The sequence below is a fragment of the Pseudoliparis swirei genome, chromosome 24, assembly GCF_029220125.1.
Source record: "Pseudoliparis swirei isolate HS2019 ecotype Mariana Trench chromosome 24, NWPU_hadal_v1, whole genome shotgun sequence".
Classification (NCBI taxonomy): Eukaryota; Metazoa; Chordata; class Actinopteri; order Perciformes; family Liparidae; genus Pseudoliparis; species Pseudoliparis swirei.
Window position 1 is genome coordinate 1906545 of NC_079411.1, and position 22923 is coordinate 1929467.

Below are 22923 nucleotides of genomic sequence, written 5' to 3' on the forward strand. Positions count from 1 at the left end.
CACCACTGAATATTTACTACGATTATTTCTCGCATACAATGTTTTGGAACGCATAGAGAGTCGGTGATTAATTTTATTGTTATGATTGTTTGTTGGTTTGTTTTTCGTATAAGAGATTTACTTTCCACACTCCCGCTTAGTGGATGGCGCTAAAGCACCGAAAGCTGTTTGCCAACCGCCATAAAGAAGTAAAAGAAGAAGAAAGTCAGGTGATTCTGTAGTGACGCATGCGCAGATACCGTCAGCGTAGAGAAGTCACGCATGCGCGGTGCAACCTAAGGCGCTTCCTGTCAAGATGTCGCTGTCCGCGGGAGCCGTGCTGTGGAGGACGTGCTCCAGGTCGTTCCGGAGGCCCGCGCCGCTGTTCGCCGCTGCTGTCCGAGCACAGAGCTCCGCGGGCCGGGACCTGGTGCCGCGGACCTCCCTGTCGAGGCCTCCGTGGCCCGAGCAGATGAGCCCGTTCTCGGAGGAGGAGGAGCGGGGCCGACACGCCGCGCTGGTGAGCGCCGTGAACCGGCGCATCGAGCGGCAGGACTTCGGCCGCCTGTTCGCCGTCGTGCACTTCGCCAGCCGCCAGTGGAAGGTCACCGGCGAGGACCTGATCCTGATCGAGAACCACCTGGAGGCCGGCTGCGGGGAGCGCATCCGCATGGAGAAGGTGCTGCTGGTGGGCGCGCAGGACTTCACCCTGATGGGTCGGCCCCTGCTGGCCAAGGACCTGGTCCGGGTCGAGGCCACCGTGATCGAGAAGACCGAGTCCTGGCCCAAAGTCCACATGCAGTTCTGGAAGCGGCACCGGTTCCACCGCAAGAGGATCATCGTGCAGCCGCAGACGGTGCTGCGGATCAACGGCATCGAGCTGGCGGCCCGGCTCTCCTGAGGAAGAGGAGGAGGAAGAGGAGTGGACTGTTGCACACGGACTGGTTATTTGTTAATTTGCTTTAATGCGACAATGTGACACGTTGTTGTAAATAAAGTGTCATCTTTTGCAGATGTTATTTAATCATTCGGTTCCAACTGTTGTTTTTATACTTTTAAAGTCAAGTCACTTATTTTACTTTATTAAAAGTAGTAACACTAACGTGTATAAATACTCTTAAAGTAGTGACATCAAAAGTATTTGAGCTCATTTCAGAATCATTGATGCTTTGATGTCTATTTCGTGGCTGAAGGTGGAGCTCCTTCATAATCGATAATGTAATAATCTATATTAATGAAATTTATAATAAACATCTATAATAAGTCACGTATTAATTACAGCTTGTCAGACAAGGAGTGGAGTCAAAGAAAGATTACAAATCAACTTACACCATCTGTAGTTGATTAGTGGTATAAAATATTTAGACTTAAGTACTTTACTACTTTAGCCGAGTACTTTATACTTCATCTCAGGCGGATGTATTTGTTCTCCATTTGTTTGATCACATCCGTTACTTTGCAGATTCAGATGAATAACAAATATTAAATCAGCTCATACGTGATGTTATAGTTTAAAATTAAATTAATTAAACTAACCGTCAGAATTAAAATGATTTAAATCAGCTGCAGCGTTAAAGAGATTAATGCATTATTTTAATATAATACCGGCACATCGTTACTTTATTCTGAAATGCGTTTTACTTTTAGTTTTAAAAAAAAAGCAAATATAGTATATTATTACCATATTGTAGTTCTTAATTGATTCAAGCTGTACACCACGCCCACAACATAATTGTCTTAATGTAACATTTCTATTGTTAAAGTGAAATTAGTCTAGAATAAAATCTAATTTCAGGGATTTAATCAGTGAGGAATTTGTTAGAAAAATATAATACATATTTTTTAATATATATTTATAAATATTTGTATATATATTTAAATAAATTAATGTATTCCAATATATATATAAAACGAATATATATATATGGGCTTTGTGGTGTGTCATATTAGCGTGACAAATGTATCCTATGTTCCGGTAACAAACGGGGAATTGAGGTAACTAATAATTTTAAAAATCTTCGCTGATGATCCCACACTTTCACCATCATCATCGTCGTCGTGACGACCGACACGAATAACCAGATGATTCCTTATTTAAATTAGATTCCTCTCAGAATCACCGGCTCTACTTGTGAAACAATAGGAAACAAACAAAGACAGAAAGTTTGGGATTATTTTTTTTTTATAAAGTCTTGCGGGAAAAAAAACTGCTTTATTTCGGAACCTGAATGCATCGTCTGTGTAAAACAGGAGAGCGATCCCCCGAAGGCACTGTTGAACATTTCTGCTCAGCGGTAGCGAGTTTCCTCGTAACTGAACCCCGAAACGTCAACGAGGGGATGGTTTAAAATCAGGAGCGCGACAACAGGCAACCACTAAATAATAATGAATTATTACAATAATTAGAAAAAACAGTGAGCCATCAAAACCCAAAGGACCCGTTGCTACTGATGCTCCGCAGGTCGGCAGCGGACACGCGTTTGGAGTCTAAACTAAAGGAAACGGAACACCGTGGATTCAGAAGCATGACGGCAGCAACCGTCACCGTGACAACCGTCACGCCCAATAACCAGATGGAACTCTCTCTCCGCCCCGCAGGTCTCAACCTCGTGTTTCATCTCTAACCGGTGACCGTGTTGACACGCAGAGGGAAGACAAAGCGGCTTCGCGTCACTCGCAGGCCGAGAGGTCGAAAGGTCAGTCGCCTCCGGATCGTGTTTGAAGTCGAGAGACGACGCGTACGGAGAGATGCTCCTCCTGTTTTAAAGTTAATTTATTAAGATTAATTCACTGACGGTTTAGATGAAGAACGTTTTTAGTTCTTGGTGTCTACGTGGTTTTTAAATCAGATTTATGGAAGAGGAGGAACCATAAAAGTGACTCTACTCGTGTATTCTGGAGGAATATTCCCCTCTGGTCCTTTTGGGTTGAACTGCAACAGATGAAGAAAAGAAAGAAATCACAACGAGGTTCAACGTTTCATCTCCAGAGGGGGGACGGACACACACACACACTTTCCAATCAGAGGCCCGGCGGTTCGATTCCCGCCCCAGGCGATGTGTCCTTGAGCAAGACGCCTGCCCCCGCATCGCTCTGTCGCGGTTCTACGGCGACGCATTCAGGCGGATCGTCGACCGCGAAGACGGATTTCTTCTGGTTTTTAAAGATTATGAAAAGTTTGATCACAAGAATTTTCTTTCTTTTCCTTTTTCTCACCTCAAGACAAATTCAAAGACAAACGATGAAGGGAAAACAATTTTCAAAACAAGATCTCGAGCACAATCTTCAACAGTCCGATGAGAATGGTCCAGAAGATGGACTCCTCCTCCTGGAAGTCGTCGTCCTCCTCCTCCTCCTCCTCGGCCTCGGGGGACTTCCTGTTCCTGCGCCCGTCCTCCGACGCGTACGAGTCCTTGTCGTCGAGCGTCTCCGCGGCGACCGTCTGATCGTGGAACACGCGCATCTCGAACTCGCTCTCCTCGTGGGCCGGGTGGCCGTAGACGCCGATGCCCACGGGCCGGGCGAAGTCCCCGGGCACGGCGACCACGTCGCGGCCGCACGTCGCCGACTGCAGCTTGTAGGCGTCGAAGCTCGGCCGCAGCGTCTTGTCCGACACGTAGAGGTCGGCGTCCCCCGCGAGGCTGCGCATGTGCAGGATGATGCGGCCGTCGTGGTTCAGGCGCAGGTAGCTGTAGTTTCCGGCCCCGATGTGGCCCTGGACCACGTGGAGCAGCAGCCACTCGGAGGGGACGCCGCCGCCGCCGCCGCCGCCCTCGTCCTCGGAGGGGCTCAGGGAGCCTCGGGCCTGGGACAGCAGCAGGGCGACGACCAGGGCGCCGCAGATCGGCATCATGGCGAAGGCATCGGTCGGTCACCGCCTGGACGGCCAGACAGCCTGAAGGCAGCAGAGGAGCGCCGTTACAACAACATCAGACGCTCTCATTCATTCAATATCGGATTAACGGAGAAAGCCCAAAACGACATCCGGACTTCAGTTCTCATCGGAGGTTTTCACGTTTCATGGAAAGGGGAAACGGGACTGGTTCTGATCCTGTCGGGTGAGTTTTTAAAAACCCACCCGACAGGATGAGAAGCCGGTAAAAAAACAACGGCGCACCGACCGGCTGTTTGCACAGGCAGAAGCTTCTACCGGCTTCTTCTTCTGGGGCTTTTTAAACTAATTCTGGCGGCTGATGTCACGTCGACTCCCAGAATCACTGATCTTTTGCGTTCTAGCTCCTTTCTCCAGCTCCAGCACCTCAAACCAACACGCAGATGACACTGGGGTCAGAGGTCACGAGGTCAGGTGGTCTGACTGGCTTTGTGATCCATCATCTAGTTCTTAATTTAACCTGAAATTGAACTAATGCCGATTTCAACAAGTATGGACATTTTTTTAAAAAAGTAAAAATGTGACTGTATATTATTCCAAGATATTATTTACAGCAACAAAGAGAAAAGGCATATTTTTTTTTTTTTTACTAGACAACTTTGTTTACAGAATAGAAAAGAGTTGTGTAACGTAAACAAAGCGCATTTACTCATGAAGTACACATTCAAGGTACTTGGCTGTTTCCATGGAAGACTTTAGTTACTCGTCAGATGAGTTTTTCGTCTCCTTCCTGTTCAGGTAGACCTCTACCTCCAGGTGTCTTGACCTTAGAGGTTCACGATGGACTGAAGGATGAAACTCCTCCCACTTCTTTAGATCAACACTTTAAAAAGCCTCTTGGATCAACTGGAAGATACCTGGTCACACAGCTGAAGACAGGTTTTTCTTTCTAAACTTTAAGTTATAAAAAGGATGAAACTATCTCCAGAGTGGTATTAGTAAAGTGATATTAAGTGGAGCTGCTCGCGGCCCTTCCTATAAGGACAGCCTCAAACAAACCGCGACTCTCAGCAGCGCTATAAATACACCGCCTCCTCCCAGCCTCTGACCTTTGAGACCGAGCAGAGAGAAAACACCAGCACACGCCGTCAAAAACAACGTACAGTCGCTCTAAGCGGTCCGTTTTAACGGTTATTAACGCGTGTTACCCCCGGTGAGAGTCGCGGTAACGTCCAGAAGAAGCGTCACGTGACGAAATCTAGTGTCGATTAACTTGAGGCCGCCATCCCGCTTCGACCTGTGACGTCATCCGACGGGCTAAAATATAAATACAAATTAAAAACGGAATAATAATTTTAATTAAATAATTAAATAAAAAAACTAATAATCACAAAAGACACAATAAAAAATATACAATACTTATAATTATTATAATAATACGCCCTTCTATGACTAACTATTCGGTCATATATAGCTATACGTGTCAGCTCACAGCCTTAGCTCACACCAATCGACTCACTAATGTAGCATAACTAAACTAGTTGGGTTAACTTAACCAGGTTAACTCAACCAGGGTAACTAGGTTAGCTTCTTACCAAAGTCCACGTTAGCTATCGGGGAGCTAACGCTGCTAGTCAGCTCGTTGGGGTCGAGCTACAAACCCGTTCAAGTTTCACGAATAGATGCTGCCGAATGACTGAAACCCTGATTAGTTGAGTCGTAATTCGGTTACGTGGCGCGCGTGGAGCATCGGGTCGACGCGCCGCGCCTTTCTACTCACAAAGCTGTCATTCCCGAACCAGCATCTCGTCCAAACAGCAACCTGCCGGGAAACTAAGTTCACTTCTTCGCTTCGGCTCGCTGACAGCGCCGCGCCGCTCGGTGGCGCCACATGGCGGCGGAGCGGCGTAACTGCACCCGACAGGTTGGGAACGCTACCGATACTTATATGAATAATTTAGGAAAGTTATTTTTTACAGATTCAGAATATTGATGCAAAAATAATAATTCTCAATATATAATGTACTGGTTGCACTTTAAGTATATTTTGGCGTTAATACTTTACTGAAAGATTCTGAACGCAGACAGAAAACCAGCGTGCTGACTCACTTCCGGTCTCCGGCGTGTATCTGACGCGTCCGCCTGAACTGCTTATTGCGTGATTCTCAGTGCACGCGACATGTTGAGCCATGAAGTTATAATATTGTTAATACAATCATAATATATACACTTTTCCGTGTAATCCGATATGAGTTTCTCCAGTGAATGTGCGCGATTGTGAAAACATAATTTCATATCAGTTTCCAGTGTTACGCAAATTAAATAAAGTTGTCCAGATTTTTCACATCATTTGTTTTTATAATCCTTTTTCACTTTAATGAACACCAACTGTAGTTTTAAACCCCAAAAAAGAACAAACAACAAATGTAAGGGTGGGGGGGGGGGGTCTCGACGACAGGCTGATGACTCGGGGTCGGTATGTTTTTCAAAAACCACATCAAATTGTAAATTCTATATAGATATACTCGTTCAACAAGTCTGCATAATCTGTCACATTAGACGTTATGTGGAAATAAACTATTTTCACCACTTCCGTGTTAAATATTTTCTGCAAACCAGTCGAACCGATTTAAAGGCCTCCAAGTTCGTCAGCGGAGTCCAGTCGATCTGCCGCGCCCCACAAAGACCGGGACCGGGACCAAGGACCGGGACCAAGGACCGGGCCCTCATTAAGAGGCGTTTCATGATGTTGCGTCAGAATGAAAAAAGGCCCTGAAGAGTCGCGTTGTGATCTTTCTTCTTTTTGTTTCAACCCTCTCCTCAGAATAAAAACATGATCTCAACATTTAAATAACTGCATCTGATGTTTTATAAAACATGCCGATATCTTCATTTCACTGGAGGGCAGATAAACAAACAGGAGAGATCAAATATGTTCGTTGATGATTCAAACTATACAAACTCTCGACTGAACAAAGCTTGAGGGGTTTGGGGGGGGGGGGGGGACAGGAAACCATGAACCTTTCCATTATTTATAACATCGTCTGCAGACAACAAAAACAAAAAACTTACATTATACAGTTTACAATGTAGTACCATGCTATCGCTGCTCGCCTGTCTAACCGTTTATTAGCAATGGAGGATCACACACACGCGCAGACACACACACATACACACACTACGGTCATGAAGCCCACTCAGCCCGGGGGCCTTCTGCTCTCACCCAATCAGATCGAAGAGTGAATTACTGAACTAAAAAAAAAAAAAATTTAAATTAAAGAATGAAGTAAATTTGTTGTTTGTACAAAAAACAAACCGAAGTAAACAAAAGCAGCAATTGCAGAAAGAAAAAAAAAGCGAAAAATCACAAATCATGCATTCAAAGTGAGTGGCAGCCGGAGAAATAAAGAGGGGGGGGGAGGGGGGGATTCACAGTTTTATCAGCTACGACGCAGAGATGGACGACGGCGTGCAGAGTGCTTTGGCGGTCCCGTCTCGTGGGGACGCCGCCGGCGGGAGAATGTTACTCGGCCGCTCGCGGGCAGAAGGGGGTAAGACTACATTCCTGGTCCGACTAACATTAATTTTGCTTTGTTAACGTAGAAAGAGTCTCTTTGCGTTTCCCCGACACGTTGTTGGATTCTTGGCTTCGCCTTTCTCGTTCCAGTCTCTTTAGAGCAATGAAGCTGTTCTCCAGCTCTGGTCTGCAGGGGGCGGGGTTTGGAGGGGGGGTTGCTGAGGCAGCTATGATGTTGGAAGGTCCGCACTGGAGGGGGAGGGGCTAGAGGGTGTTGGGGGCGGGGCCAGGCGGCTCAGACGGGGGGCCCTTTGCGCCGCAGTAGATACTGAGCGATGTCGTCACCGTCGCGCTTCAGCCAGGCGACGTTGAGGTTGATGTTCTCGCAGCACTGCTGCACCGTGCGCTCGGCCGACGGCGCCGGGTGGCTGTCGAAGAAACTCTGCGGGGAAACGGACACGCGGAGCGAGTGAGGCCTTCCCAAATAAACTTTGTGTATGACGTCATCAGACGTCACCCATCTGAGTCTTTACCGCGAGGCCATTCGGCCCCCTAGGGGTCAAACTATTTAGTTCTTTGCAACATAAATCAGCAGATTTAAAATCAGCTTCTCAAAATCTGTTCATGAAAATAAAACGGACTAATTTAGATTTGTGAATCATCAAAATATAGAATAACTTCCAAAAGATTATGAACCTCTGACTAAAACGAATGAAATGTCAGATTAAAGCGACGCCCTCACCTTCACTTCAGCGGCCATCTTGTCGACAGCAAATCCGTCAACGGTGAGCTGCAGGTACAAAATAAAGACTTTGTGTCAAACAAGAAGCAAACAGACGTAGAATATCGGACACATTGTCACATGACCGGATGAAGAAGAAGATGAGGCAGCAGCTTCTTGCCTTGATGAGCCGTGAGATGAGGAAGCCGCCCTGGTAGCGGTTGTAAAGCTCCTCCCAGTTGTCCTTGACGAACTTCCAGGCGGCTTTCCGGCCTTGTTTACTGCTGCCGGCCACGCCCCCGATGACCGACACCGTGTCCTGGGGACGGACGTCTTCCTGTCGGGGAGAAGAGCCACAGAGGGGTGAGCGGAGGACACGGGGCCGAAGAGCGGCTTGTTGTCGCTCGGCCTCTTCGTCCCTCAGTAATCATTAAACACTGAATCACAAACACTCAAAGTCCAGATAAACAGAGAGAAACTGGGTCACATGTACTTCCAAAACAAAAACAGAACTTCACGACAACATTACATTACATGTCATTTAGTATGTGGTGGCGGCGCGTTACCGAGAGGGCGAAGCTGAGGACCTTCTGGATGAGGTCGGGGGCCGAGATGGCGCCGAGCACCCGCTCGATACGATTCTTCTCCTCCTGCATGTCCGCCAGTTTGTGGAGCTGAAAGGTTAGAGAGAGAGACACAGAGAGAGAGAGACACAGAGAGAGAGAGACACAGAGAGCGAGAGAGACACAGAGAGAGAGAGAGAGAGACAGAGAGAAAGACACAGACACAGAGAGAGAGACACAGAGAGAGAGAGAGAGACACAGAAACACAACAATATGAGAATCCATGTGGACGGCCTCGGGGTGATGATGTCATACCTTCAGCATCGTGTCCAACGTGGCACTGTCTCCATGCTTCAGCACGGTGAGATACACCTGGAACACAAACATGACACTAAACTAATGCTGCCAGATGTCTTGCTGCTCTTCATCAACCACATGGGATGAAGTGAATCCGTCTCTCTTCTCGAAGCATCGACAGCGTTCGGCTCACCGGACTCCGGAGGTCGGCCGGCAGCACCGGCTTGCCCTCCACGTGGTCCCTGAACCTCCGCCGGGCCTCCTCCAGCGTGGGCTTGTGTCCCGCCTTCCCCAGCTTGCCCAGAACCAGACTCCTCAGCAGGGCGTCCAGGTGGCCTGAAAACCACCACGCGCAACTTATTGCCTTTGCACACGCCCCCAATGGCTTGAATCGTACTCCTTCAGAAGCAATTCAGCTCCTCTTCCTCCTCCTCCTCTTCCTCACCTTCCCCAGGTTTGCAGTCCCAGCCCAGCTCCAGGCCGATGGGGGTGAAGAGGTCCCGGATGAACTCCTGGATGTCCTCGTGGAAGTCGGTGTGGGACAGCAGCGAGGACAGCACCCCCAGGTTGCAGCTCAGGTCGCTCCACACCGTGTAGTTGGGCTCGTTGATGAAGGCCTCCATCAGCTTCAGCACCTCCACCGTGCTGATCATCCCGGCACGAGACTGAAGCCGGACGACAGCATTATTAAACAATGAGATTTGGGGGATTTTTAGATGATAAGCGACGTGTGAAGTGACGGATTTAGGCGAAAACACGACGCCACGCCTCATTTTATGAGTGTGTCTTCAAGTTTGTATTTTAGTAATGACGGGAAGAAAATTAAATCAAATCCCCCAAAAATACAAATCGGCCACCATCCCTCACTTTGCCTTTTTCTTTTTTAGACTGGAAGGGAAGTAGATTTACATCATGAAGAGAAATCATCATCATCATCATAGTTTTGTAGCCTGGCAGTAGAGCTGTGTGTGTGTGTGTGTGAGTGTGAGTGTGAGTGTGAGTGTGTGTGTGTGTGTCCCAGTGTCTCCAGCATCGATCCAGAGGAACGATGTCTCTCAGAAACAAACTGGTTCAATGTAGCAAAACTCAAAAGTGAACCAGATCATCGTCCCGGAGGACTTCTGACACAGAGTGTAGTTTGCAGTGTGTGTGTCACCAGGGAGAAGAGGTCGTTCTGCAGGCCCAGCCGGTCCACGGGCTGCAGGCTGAGGTCTCGGACTCCGGGCAGCAGCCGCTCCAACATGGCCGTGCTGTACTGGATGCGGTAGAAGCCCACGGTGCCGGGGTTCACCTGGAGGACACAGCGGGGTCAGCGGGGTCAGCGGGGTCAGGCCTCTTGGAGGCTCTCAGCCAGCGGGGCTTAAAGGGAGCGGAACCGCATCAGCCTAATGGCTCCAGTGGGTTTAGTCTAGAGGCTGAAATGTTCCCCAAATAACTCGTAAGTGAACATTAAGCTTGTGTTTAGCAGCTGGGAGCCTCGTGACTCGCTTGGTTTACACTGGTTTTACCCACAAGTCCATTCTCAGACTGGAGGCCTCACCTGCTCCCCAGAATACTAAAGAACGCAACGGAGGGTTGTATAAGCACGTCGCCACGGCAACGGATAAAAGACCGGAGGCCCGTTTCCCCCGAAGCGAGTTCCACATACACACAGACTTTAGGCTCATTAAAACCCAGGAGCGGTTAAAGGGGGCGGGGCTTCACAATCAAGTCCGCCGACAGTGGAGCATATTTACAAAACGTAAAAGAAAAACTATAATTTTGCAGAACTACACAAAATTGGAGTGGACCACTCAATTCAGGCTGAACGCAACAGTTTAGCACTCGAATGCATCAGCGCTTCATATGAAGCCCGAGAGATGGAACCATTCGTCTTTGTCTTTGCTCCAAAGTCCGTTTCATCCCGCTGGAGAGCAGCGCGAAGAGGAAGACGACGTTGGAGAGACACATTAACTCAGTCAGGAGGAGGCGGGGACTCCAGAGACCAGATCGGTTACGAGTCACACAGCCGGCGGTGTGGCGTTCAGGGTAAGTAACCACGGCGAGCTAGACGGGAACCTCAACTGTGGAAGTGAAAAAACCCAGAGGTCACCCAGAGGTCACCGCGATAAACCCTGAATCCTGCTTCGGGAAACGAGCCTCAGATGTCAACAAAAAAAAAAATCAGTGCGAAAAGGAGAAAACGCAACAACTCCATTCTGTGACCCTGAACCTCCCGTGGAAGCAGAGCGCCGCGGCGCCGCCCCTCACGGCTCATTGAGTCGGCTCAAGTCAACCGGTTCCTCTTCGGTCAAAGTTTAACTTCGAGAGCCGAAACACGGCGACCGGCTTAATGTTTGACATTGTTTGCATGCGCGTGACCTTTGACCCCCATGTGGCCTGCAGCCTCACGGTTTGACGTGGAGCGCCACGTTGGCTCAAATGATTGGAACCCTTCCAGCTCAAACCTGCATTCCTCACCTTGACCCACTGGTCCGGCGCCACGCCGCTCACGGTGATGGTCGTCTCGGGTCTGTCCAGCAGAACCTTGAGCTTGGTGCATTTGGGGTCCTCGCTGGTACAAATACTAATGGGGACCATCCAGCTGGGGCAATCCTCGCCTGTATGACAACAACACAAGTCAAATAAGACAACAACAACAAAGAGATAACCCTGATCTCATTGAGGTGCAGCAGCACAACACAAATAAATACACGTCAAATGGAAATAAGATGTAAATAATAATAATAACAAGGATAAAGTGACGGTGTGACGTCAAAGTGCAGAGACTGAAATATATTATGATTAACAGTCGATACGCTGTGAAAATATAGCATTATTATTATTATTGTTATTATTTTAGAGAAATAAAAATGTTCACAATGTAATACAACTGTATAATAATATAATGCATTATGAGATATAAGATATAGTATGAGGTGAACTACAGTACAAAATATAATGTTTAGTATATGATCATAAATATAGTTCCACATATTATATTCGAGTAAAAACAAAGACGATGAGGCCGTCCGCTCACCGCTGTGCGGTCCACTGGCACAGAACTTCTTCTGACAGATCTTCAGGACGCGGTCGTCGCCTTGCTGCAGGTAACCATCGAGGTGAGAGACACGGCAAACGCGACACGACCATGGAACCAGCTACACTTCGTCACGACTGAACAACAACAACAGTCGGCCATTGATGTCCTGCTCACCTGCTCCTCCTCCACTTCGATGATGGGGAAGCCCATCTGCTTGGTCCACGAGCTCATCACTGCAGCGATGGGCTTCCCACTGGCCTGTTCCAGACAGGCCCAGAGGTCCTCTGAGGACAGAGGGATGAGGAACCGGGACAGAGGGATGAGGAAACGGGCAGAGGGATGAGGAAACGGGACAGAGGCATGAGGAAACGGACAGAGGGATGAGGAAACGGACAGAGGGATGAGGAAACGGGTCAGAGGGATGAGGAAACGGGTCAGAGGGATGAGGAAACGGGACAGAGGGATGAGGAAACGGACAGAGGGATGAGGAAACGGGACAGAGGGATGAGGAAACGGGCAGAGGGATGAGGAAACGGGCAGAGGGATGAGGAAACGGGCAGAGGGATGAGGAAACGGGCAGAGGGATGAGGAAACGGGTCAGAGGGATGAGGAAACGGGTCAGAGGGATGAGGAAACGGACAGAGGGATGAGGAAACGGACAGAGGGATGAGGAAACGGGTCAGAGGGATGAGGAAACGGACAGAGGGATGAGGAAACGGACAGAGGGATGAGGAAACGGACAGAGGGATGAGGAAACGGACAGAGGGATGAGGAAACGGACAGAGGGATGAGGAAACGGGTCAGAGGGATGAGGAAACGGACAGAGGGATGAGGAAACGGACAGAGGGATGAGGAAACGGGACAGAGGGATGAGGAAACGGGACAGAGGGATGAGGAAACGGGTCAGAGGGATGAGGAAACGGGTCAGAGGGATGAGGAAACGGACAGAGGGATGAGGAAACGGGACAGAGGGATGAGGAAACGGGCAGAGGGATGAGGAAACGGGCAGAGGGATGAGGAAACGGGTCAGAGGGATGTGGAAACGGGTCAGAGGGATGAGGAAACGGACAGAGGGATGAGGAAACGGACAGAGGGATGAGGAAACGGACAGAGGGATGAGGAAACGGACACAACATTTCATCTCAAGGTTCCTACCTGTTGAAGCATTTTTGTGTTGGAACTTCAAGAGATAGGCGTTCATTCCTTTCCTAAAGTCCTACAGAGAAGAGAAGAGCAAGAGGTGAACGGCGTGTGTGTGTGTGTGTGTGTGTGTGTGTGTGTGTGTGTGTGTATGTGTGTGTGAGACGGAAACAACAACCTACCTCGTCTCCCGTGTAGTTGTGCAACATGCGGATCACAGACGCCCCTTTGCTGTACGAGATGGTGTCAAAGATCTCATCCACCTCGGAGGGATGGCCCACGTTCACCTGACACACACACACACACACGTTAAAGAGTGTGTGATGGGTTCACATCACTCGCTTCCAGTCGATTTGACTAAATACTTGTAATTTCTTTCATTCCTCTTCAACCGTCTCTGAACCATCGGTCTGGTTAAACTATTGTACAGCGTTTGGTTCTCCATGTACAGAAGAATTTAAATATATACAAAACATATATTTCTGCAACCCAACATAACCCCTTTAGGGACTAGAAAGTGGGCGGGGCTTGCAGGGATGATTGTTCCTCAATTGGACAAACGCATCAAACAAGGAAGTCCTCCCATGAGGCGGCGCCGTCGTTTCAGACACATTCAAAAAGGATTCGAGTCACAGAGACGTTAACGAGAGAAATGACCAATAAAGCACCAATAAATGACTCGTGTGGAGAATCTCTTCTATCGCTTTCATTCTGCGCTCTGCATTTGAGTCATTGCCGCTCCCAGGTGTGTCCAAACGTCAGCGGAGACTAATTTGATCAATCTTTACGGGCGATTAGACGGCGACAGAAAGCTTTGAGTCGGAGTCGTCGTCTCATCCGACTGGACCCAATAAAGCTGTGTGGCAGCGGCCGTGTACTTTCACACACAGTGGGACGTCATGAGGACGTGACGACGTCCTCCGGGCCGCGGCTCACCTCGATAGCGTGGCTGCTGTCCAGCGCGTCCAGGTCCAGGGCCCGGGTGTAGTCGGCCGAGACGAACTGGGTCCAGATGTCGTACTCGGGGAAGCAGTGGTCCACACACAGATACTCGATCCAGGATGCAAAGCCCTCATTGAGCCACAGATGGGTCCACCATTCCTGTGGACACACACACACGAGATGACACAGAGTCCTCAAAGTCAGAACATTACAGAACTTTCTGGAGCACACGGGATTTAAAAACACATCCATGTCCTACATTCCATTAGTTTTAAAAGGGGACGCACTTATTAGATCTGACTAATAGGATACGCAAATAACTGTTGCATCTGGGAGGCAATAAATGTTCATAAAAGGGGAAATGAAACCATAAAATGTTTTATCTGCTGTTCATCTAGATGTGGGAGTCTAATCAGTGGAGGTGGAACATTTAGTCACTTGCAGTAATGGATTCCTCAGCGTGAGCAACGAAAGAGCCAGAAAAGTGTTTTCTGCTGCTTCGGTTTCACAAAGAGCTGTGGGCAGATGAGGGCTGGTTACCATGGTGACCAGGTTCCCGAACCACTGGTGAGCGAGTTCGTGTCCGACTACCAGCGCCACCCACTGCCGGGAGGACGAGCAGGAGTTCTTGGCGTCGATGAGCAGCGCCGTCTCCCTAGAGAAAACAACAACAACGGAGATGGCGTGTGAACACAGAGACGCCTCCTCCACCTGAACTCGGGCGCGTGGCGGATCACACGCCTGGGCACCGGACAGGTGTCAGCACGCAGAGCACGGGGCAATTAAAAAGCAACGCGGCTGACAAGCAAACCGGCGACAGCAACAGCAACAACAACATTTTCTCAATGAGACCCGGAGCTGCACAACTACAGCGTACAGTCGTTACAGGATGAAATGACTGTCTTTAAAACACGAGGATCATTTAAAAAAAACGTCCAAAACCAAAAACTTTTAACTGTTGGTCATTCATCAAAAATGGTGGCAATCAACTTTCTGTCAGTCATCAGATTGATTAATGAACTAAAGATGAACTGCAGCGCGGCCCTGTGTTCACAGCTCAGTTCAGAGTGTATCGGGTCTGAAGGATTCTGATGAAGTGCATGAGGGACATTCAAAAGCTCACTTACATCCTAGAAATTGAAAAAAATCAATAAAACCTAGACACCAGAAGCCGGAGGACGCCGTCATGTTGGGGACTGGATGCTGAGCATGTTGTTGTGGAGACAGATGAGAAACTCTATAATTGTGAAATGAGAAGTCTGAGACTCAACATCACATTGAGACTGCGTGAAGACGTTGCATCGCCCGAAGGTCACGTCATTCTGAGTGGGCGTGAACCCAGTGTGCTGCTGTATATTGAGGTTAGAGGTCAAAGGACAGCCTGTGAACATGTTCACAGAGACGACCTCGTGGCCGGTAGCGATGGCTTCCCGTGGAGCCGGTCTCCTGCCTTCTCTAAGCCAGTTAGCCCGTTGGTTCCAGAGCAGCCGTACCTGTAGGTCACCAGGCCCCAGTTCTCCATGGCACCTGGAGGAAGAGAAGAGGCGGACGCTTCACTTTCAGCGCTTTGAGACGTTTCTGAACTTCTGAATGTAGAATCGACCGAAACTCACCGGCAGCAAAATCGGCGATGGCTATGAGATCGATTTTAGGCAACGGGTACGGAACATCGAAGTAGTCTTTGTAGAACGGTAAGGTCTTGGTTGCAACCTGCAAAAGAAAGAGTGCATTTTAAAATACATGAATAATTTAAAACAGTCTGCTCTAATTTCTTAGTGCAAAGATGAACATCAAGTAGCTGCTGCTCCACAATGGAATATATATATAAAATAATAAATACATATATATTAATTATAAATAATAATAAATATATATATATATATAACAAATATATATATTATAATAAAAATATATACATACATATAATATATATATTCTTTTAAGAAACATTGAATCGGGTCAAAAACCCCAAAGGCGGAGGGAGGTTAAAGTTCTCACCTCCAGAGCAAACTTCCCCTGCTCCGCCTTCCCGATGGGCGTGTAGACGCGCACCGTGATGCCGTCAGAGGATTGGCTCTCCACAAAGTCGTACTCGCCGATGACGAACGCCACGAGGTACGTGGACATGATGGGCGTGGTGGCGAACTTCATCTCCACCAGGTCTTCGTCCTCCGGGTACGGCTTTCGATCGATGACGTTCTGGAACGAGGGAGAGACGCCGTGAAATATTAATAAGGACAAAACGACCCGCGGATGCATTTATTTATTTGTTTTTTGCTATTTCGAGAGCAGCGCTGGCCGTTGCGCTCCGGGCAAGGTCAACGGAGGTCGTTGAAATCAGAAGGCTGAACCATTAATGACAGTGTTCCCGTTGGCCTATGACGGATCTGCTGTGAGACTTTGGAGCCACAACAAAGACCACAATCAGACATCTGGACTCATCCATTAAAAGGTTATTTCTCATTAAAAAATCATGAAAAGATTAAAAAGAGATTAAAAACTAACAATGTGAGAGTCTGTCTCTCAATGCTACTGACTTCCTGTCTGTGGCTCTCTGCTCTCTGGTTCCCACTGAGGACAGAAATCTTTAGACAAAAAGCTGTTTTTTCCCCTTCTTTTTATAAATAAATATATAAAAAGAGCATTTGCTGGGGACTATTTTCAGCGACGGATTAATCCACATTTGGTGCTCTAGTGAGTATTTGTGACAGTAGGGCGGTGTGTGTGTGTGTGTGTGTGTGTGTGTGTGTTCATGGTGATGAAGGAACATGCTACCCAGGGCAACAGGGAGGCGCTTTGTATTTAATGCTACCCGTGGCTCAGAGGAAGAAGAGACATGAGGCTGTGAGACACATAACACTTGTGTGTGTTTCTATATATATATATATAAAATCCCCAGCTGTATCCATCTTTGCACTTTACAAAAATGTCCTTCACTGCAACGTCTGTAATAATCAGTATTTATCGAGGACAGATGTATTTCTATACAGAGGTATTTGTCCGTCATATTCTTGGGCAATAGTTCTTCCGTAGTGAGATCTAGGGCGACATAACTGAGGCCACCAGACTCAGCTTCACTGTCACCGGCCAGACCCGCCGCCTTAGCCTGGAGGGATAAGCTCAAGCGCAAATTTGTTGTGTTTTTAACCGTGCGAGACAAACGTCACTCAAGTTAAAAAAAAATAATGTATAGGGCGTAGAGAAGTTTGCATTTGACATGTTTAAACATAACATGAGGCTGCTGTCCAGCCTGTTATGTAATCTGCACAAAGTGGGACACACACACACACACACACACACAGTGACTCAGGCAGTCTGAGGCGCTCACAGGGACCATGTGACACGTACCATATTGGACAAGGCCACGCGGTCCTTGGGAACGATCAGAGAGATGTCGAAGGTGGCTTTGATCGCCGGCTCATCCCAACAGGGGAAAGCTCGGCGGGCATCCGTGGCCTGGAGGACAGAAACCAGAGGTCACATGACAGCCCGCGTTCAAACTGCACGGAACCATCGAGGTATCATTAGCTTACAGACATTTAATTAGTATTTAAACTTCTATGTGCCCCTTTGCTGTGTGAGCATCACGGGCCCTTTTCTCTTTGTTGCAGCAGCGCTACAGTCGAGCATTTTATCATCTGTGCCGGGTGGGAAGAAAACACATCGTCAGCCGTTTTCAAAGCAGATGTAGAGAACGCATCAAATGTAGTCGTGGCATTTTGAATCAAACGCCTCGGAGACAACGATTTTATCAAGCGACCGGCCTCGGAAAACAAAAAGGAGCCTTTTTTTAACATCGGTTTTCCAGAACCTGAAACGTTCCCCACGCTAGGCTCCATCACCGTAAGTTGCCCCCCCCCACATGTTCATATCACACCGCGAGTCTGAAACGAGAACTAGCGACTACAGAAGTTGTGTTGAGGAAGTTACTCTGAGTGAGATTTATATTCTTGTTCTTCAGTGACAAAAGGGATGGCAGTGACTTTCTATATGACACAGTGTTGGTTCTACTTTGACCTGGGTTTGAACTTCTCTCTCGTGAAACTACTCGTCACTGAAGGTCAGGCGGCACCGTTTGGCCTCAAGCATACGTCTCCCTCTCTTCGCTGGACTGGTACCACTGGGTTTCAGGATGGGCTCGTCGATGAGGAGCCAGAACTTCATCTGACGAGTCTGCATTCCTCAGTCAAGTAGAAACATTGACGATATCACAAATGGATCTCTCTCTCCTCTCTCCTCTCTCCTCTCTCCTCTCTCCTCTCTCCTCTCAGTATTATCTCCATCTCTTTTTCTTCCAGTGTCTGTAAGCAGCAGGTTGGTTCAGAACCCTGCAGGTTCCAGTGAAACCCCCTTCAGTCAGAGTCCAGACGGACTGACCTTGGTTTTGGGCTCAACTTTCCCCAAAAACCCTCGTTAACACACACAGAGGCGTCTTCAAAACACGCGTATAAATGGGATGAAAATGTAGATCACATGACCACCAAACAAAACCTCCCATTAGCTGGCGGCCATCGGCGTACCTCAAACTGTGTGACGGCGGCGTAGCGGCTCTCCCCGTTCGCGGACGTGTATTTACTTCTATAGAAACCTTTCATCTTGTCGTTCAGCTCCCCGACAAAGTCGATCTTCAACGTGCCGGAGCCTTGAAGGAAAGGGGGCGGGGCAGAAAGTGTTGCACTGGGAGTTCAGCCAATGGAAGGACGAATTTAATGCCAACAGCAGAGAGGGGCGTGGAGTCGGCGTCTTACCTTTCTGTAAAGCGCTCGGGAATGACAGGGTGACTTTCTCGTCCTGATTTTGATAGTTGAATCCTGTGGCGTTGATTTCTGAAACAGAGGAAGACAAACGACACGATGCAATGCTCCCTCTTCTCAGTCCGGGAATTTAAAATCAGGCGTAATCAGAGTGTAGGACGGAGTCTGACCCTCACCTTCGCCTCCCTGCGATACGAAGGACGCCGTGATGATGTCGATGTCTGCGCAGTTCATCACAATCTGATTGGTGGCTTGTGTCACCTGTAGACACGGACACGGCATCGTTCACCGACGGTAACCTTTGCGGCGCGACGATTTAAAAATCCCCAAATATTCCTGGGAACGGTGACGAGTGAATAAAAACGACCACGCGAAGGAGAATGAGAGCAAATGACCTTCTGATGAACGTCAGATAGCGCAGAGGGGAATGAAAGAACTTCCTGCGAGCTCAAACACACGGAGCAGATAAAGAAACAAACAGAGAGAGAAAGGGATGAAAACAAAGACAGGAAGAGCGACGAAGGGGGCTTTGCACTCGTGATGTGGGAAACGACCCGACTTAGAGGGCGAAAGGGCATTTAATATGTAATAATGCCACAAACGGTGACATATGTTTGTGGCCGGCTGGCTGAGACCCTCAAGGCCTGTGATTATGAACCGGGCCGGCGAGTGGCACAGCGCCACGGGGCTCGGGTTTATCCGGTCCATTGTGTGTCCGCCGGGCTTCGGACCAAAGCGCGGTCAAGAACGTTCACCTGCTCGCCAGCGGCAGGAGGAACGCAAACTCTGAGAGTGGCTGAAATAAGGATTTGCATTTAGTATCCTTTAAACACGATGTTTGAATATATTTAAATCTGGGTTGGATGTTTCCTCAGTGTGGCTGGTTTACATTAAATATAGATTGTTCTACATCTATATCTTTAGCCCTGTGTCATTTCTGTCGTGGTGCCAATGAGACACTAAACTAAATAAGACAAACATCCAGTGACAACTTCCAGTATCTTACTGCCGAAACAAAAAATTGAGCGACAGAAAGATAATCATCAAAAAAAATTTGATATGTAATCGTAAAAGTGTTTCCTGGTTCATGCAAAACGTTATTTACTTTGTTTTTCCGGCGGTCTGCTTTGCATTTCATATTTGGCTCGTGCTCCTTGGAGTTACTGTTATCTTAGAAATTATTCTCATGACATAGTTGACTCTCGCGCCATGGAGTTACCCGTATGTTGTACTACTCATCTCAATACAATGTACTACTCATAATAATAATGGTTCTTGATCGGAGCAGCAGTTCACACCCCAGCAGTGAAGGGTGTCACACACAAACAAAACTAATAATAGCAGTGCACATGTTGGCCGTAATATACACCGACGCCGTGTATCCCGATGGCTCCGATAAGCGCGTCGAGTGTTGAGCTCACAGGTGTTCGGAGACATTCGGCCGACAGGTGGAGTCACACACGAAAAAGACACAACTCAGAAATACATTAAAAGTGGAGGTGGCGTGTTTGTTGTGCGTGTCGGTTACATAGTCGCCGCTGTGGCGATAAACCTCATGGACCCGAACTGATTCACTAACCTATCACCTTAAGTCAACTGAAAGCTAAACGCACTGCGCATTCCTCACACGGCCCGCCGACTGGAGGAAGAGGAGAGATTAAACTGGAGCTGCTCGCAAAATACTTCCCCAGCAGCTCCACAGCCAGGACCGTTTAATGTGTTCTGACACGAGTTCTGCACACATTTGAAGTAATGTTATTATACCAGAGTGTTTAAATTTGAAGCAACCTTTTATTTCTATTCTACTTTTTACTCTATAAGAATTATGATGTTTTATATCCTTTCAATTCAGTAAAAAACAACAACAAAACATCTTCAGATAGGTCGACTTTAACTGTTAGTGAAACTGAAGGATGGGGCATTTCCTTGGTGTGATGATAAAAATCATTCCAAATAAACTATTTTAAAAGCCTCTGGGAACTGATGGAACATATTTCGTCACAAAGCTGTTTGTTAGTTTTGTGAGCCTCTGAACAGATGACAGACACGTTGTTCTATACTAACCCTTATAAAATAGGATTGCTGGATATTAAAACAGAAACAGTATATAAATGAGTTTACATTCGCAACAAACGTAAACATCTAACGCACACATTACTACAGCTACAATATTAAATTCAGAAACGACATGCATAGAATAGTGCAAAGTGTCTTACTGCAAAATATATACTTTCACTTTCCATATTACTTGCATCTGTGTATTTACGTCGGGCTGAAGTCTAACGTGACCCAGCTGGATGTTATTCTCCTGAGGGCGCAACGTGTTGCCATGATTTAGCAAACAGCGACAGCTCGGCGGCTCGTTGACGAGCTGCGTGACCTTTAAACGGATTAATTGAAAGTGATTTATCGTAATGCGCTCGTGCAGCCGCGGGGGTTAAAGCTCTGGCGCGCGGCGACCTGCTCGCGCCGCGCGGCCACGTCGCGAAGCGCCCGTTAGCGGCTAGCGACGGCTAAGCTAACGTGAGAGTGCAAGTCTGCGGTACTGTTGTGCTAGCATAGCTCCAGTTAGCTCCTTAGCTAGTCACATCTATATATATATATTATTATGTATTTATGTTTCGTTAACGCTCGTTGGTCTGGTGAGACTCGCGAGAGCCCCGTCGTGAAACTGCCGGTAGCTGACCGTTGACGTTAGCTACCGCCACCAACGGCCAGCTACCCGGCCCGTCAGCTAACGTCACCAGGGATCAGTTGGCTCGCTCCTCACGAGCTAACGAGCTAACGAGCGGCTTCCGATCTGTTCGCTATCAGACGGACGGAGGCACATTAGCTCACCGCTGGTAACGTTAGCCGGTTAGATTACGCAACACGCAGAGACAACCCCAGCCCGCCCAGGTTCCACTTCACGTTTACCTCCACGAGCGCCTCCAGCTTGCCTTCAAAGGTGAAGTCGATCAGGTCGGGCTTCAGGCACAAGCCGTAGTTGACGGGGTAAACGTCCGTCGGTAACCGTACGAAGGGCCTCCTTTCGGGCATGGTTCCTGTGTTTTGGGCAGTCGCGCTAAGGAAGACGGTGTTGTGTGTCGCTCCAGGTGTCGCTCCGAGTTGTGCTAATGCCGAGCGGAGCAGGGCGGGCCTCGACGGGTGACGGCGGGCAGCAGGCGAGTGAGTCTGTGTGCGAGTGACAGCGGAACCCTGCGGCCCAGGAACAGCAACATCAACCGGAACCCTCTCGGCGCTTCTCTCCGCGTAGACGGCCCAAACAACTCAACTTAACGCGACGTCGATTCGACCGACGTGCGACGTCATCACGTCGGTGTCACGTTGGGAACGTGCACGCACTCGGTCCACGGACACGATTTTGTCACTATTCGAAGAGCAGAAATAATATTGCACTAGAACGGGCACTCGGTAGAGCGCATACCTTCGCATATCACAAGATTGGAAGATTATGAACATGTTGGCATTAGTTGCATGCCAATTGGATACAAATTGACCGTGCTATGCTAAAAAGAAGAAGTTGACCTTTTCATGACCTTGACCTTTGACCCGATCGATCCCAAAATCTAATCAAATGGTCCCCGGATAATAACCAATCATCCCACCAAATTTCATGTGATTCGGTTTAGTACTTTTTTAGTTATGCGAGTAACACGCATACAAATAAATAAATAAATACACTGTGATCAAAACATTACCTTCGCATTGAAAATGCGAAGGTAATGAAGACAAGTCCTGCATTCAGAATATCAAGTAAAAGTACACAAACATTATCAGAATAAGAATAAGCCTTGTTGCCATGGTATGTGTTTACATACCAGCATTACATTTACAAAAGTAAAAGTACTCAGAAGTAAGTTTACTCAAGTGATACAATTTTGATGAACTAGTATTCCCATATTATGCGACTTTCTACTCCTTTGCTTTTATTTAATGTCACTAGTTACTTTACAGATTTACATTAGTGATACAAAATATAATTTAATGGAAAAATTACGATTGATAGATAGATAGATAGATAGACAGATAGATAGATTGTGGTATTGCTTTTATTTCTTCCACTACCGGTAAGTTAAGAACAGAACACACACAAAAACATCAATACAAAATAATAAATAAACTGAACATACAATAACAAAAACAGAAAAATGAA

The 22923-nt window shown here is 47.7% G+C and overlaps 3 protein-coding genes across 6 annotated transcripts; 1 reads left to right on the forward strand and 2 right to left on the reverse strand.

Annotated features, from left to right (window-relative positions):
- Positions 1-8: 8 nt before the first annotated feature.
- On the forward strand, positions 9-991 carry mrpl21 (mitochondrial ribosomal protein L21). Its single transcript, XM_056408444.1, has one exon. The coding sequence runs from the start codon at positions 296-298 to the stop codon at positions 878-880; it is 585 nt and encodes a 194-aa protein (XP_056264419.1). The 5' UTR covers positions 9-295; the 3' UTR covers positions 881-991.
- Positions 992-2138: 1147 nt separating this feature from the next.
- c24h6orf120 (chromosome 24 C6orf120 homolog) lies at positions 2139-5653 on the reverse strand. 3 transcript variants are annotated; one of them, XM_056408441.1, is made up of 2 exons: positions 5592-5653; positions 2139-3874 (listed from the first exon to the last, which is right to left on the reverse strand). In XM_056408441.1, the coding sequence occupies exon 2, from the start codon at positions 3830-3832 to the stop codon at positions 3239-3241; it is 594 nt and encodes a 197-aa protein (XP_056264416.1). In that variant the 5' UTR covers positions 3833-3874; positions 5592-5653; the 3' UTR covers positions 2139-3238. The 3 variants fall into 3 exon arrangements, with proteins under 3 accessions (XP_056264416.1, XP_056264417.1, XP_056264418.1); XM_056408442.1 differs by lacking the exon at positions 5592-5653 and adding an exon at positions 5407-5585; XM_056408443.1 differs by lacking the exon at positions 5592-5653 and adding an exon at positions 5020-5388.
- Positions 5654-6160: 507 nt separating this feature from the next.
- On the reverse strand, positions 6161-21996 carry npepps (aminopeptidase puromycin sensitive). 2 transcript variants are annotated; one of them, XM_056408379.1, is made up of 23 exons: positions 21684-21996; positions 18944-19028; positions 18762-18839; positions 18534-18655; positions 17362-17469; positions 16012-16212; positions 15627-15723; positions 15507-15540; positions 14554-14668; positions 14008-14172; positions 13254-13358; positions 13087-13147; positions 12106-12215; positions 11929-11992; positions 11370-11509; positions 10066-10200; positions 9355-9574; positions 9103-9245; positions 8928-8984; positions 8616-8723; positions 8231-8386; positions 8071-8118; positions 6161-7770 (listed from the first exon to the last, which is right to left on the reverse strand). In XM_056408379.1, the coding sequence occupies exons 1-23, from the start codon at positions 21804-21806 to the stop codon at positions 7624-7626; spliced, it is 2622 nt and encodes an 873-aa protein (XP_056264354.1). In that variant the 5' UTR covers positions 21807-21996; the 3' UTR covers positions 6161-7623. The 2 variants fall into 2 exon arrangements, with proteins under 2 accessions (XP_056264354.1, XP_056264355.1); XM_056408380.1 differs by lacking the exon at positions 18944-19028 and having other exon boundaries at positions 21684-21774.
- Between the last annotated feature and the right edge of the window lie 927 nt (positions 21997-22923).

What these genes read in the sequence shown, in the direction of transcription:
- mrpl21 (XM_056408444.1), top strand. Translation starts at nt 296, where the DNA reads ATGTCGCTGTCCGCGGGAGCCGTGCTGTGGAGGACGTGCTCCAGGTCG.
- c24h6orf120 (XM_056408441.1), bottom strand. Translation starts at nt 3,832, where the DNA reads ATGATGCCGATCTGCGGCGCCCTGGTCGTCGCCCTGCTGCTGTCCCAG.
- npepps (XM_056408379.1), bottom strand. Translation starts at nt 21,806, where the DNA reads ATGCCCGAAAGGAGGCCCTTCGTACGGTTACCGACGGACGTTTACCCC. An exon ending in CGTATCGCAGGGAGGCGAAG is followed by an intron (nt 18,840 to 18,943) that starts GTGAGGGTCAGA and finishes CCTCTGTTTCAG; the next exon opens with AAATCAACGCCACAGGATTC. An exon ending in TCGAAGTGGAGGAGGAGCAG is followed by an intron (nt 11,993 to 12,105) that starts GTGAGCAGGACA and finishes GGTTACCTGCAG; the next exon opens with CAAGGCGACGACCGCGTCCT.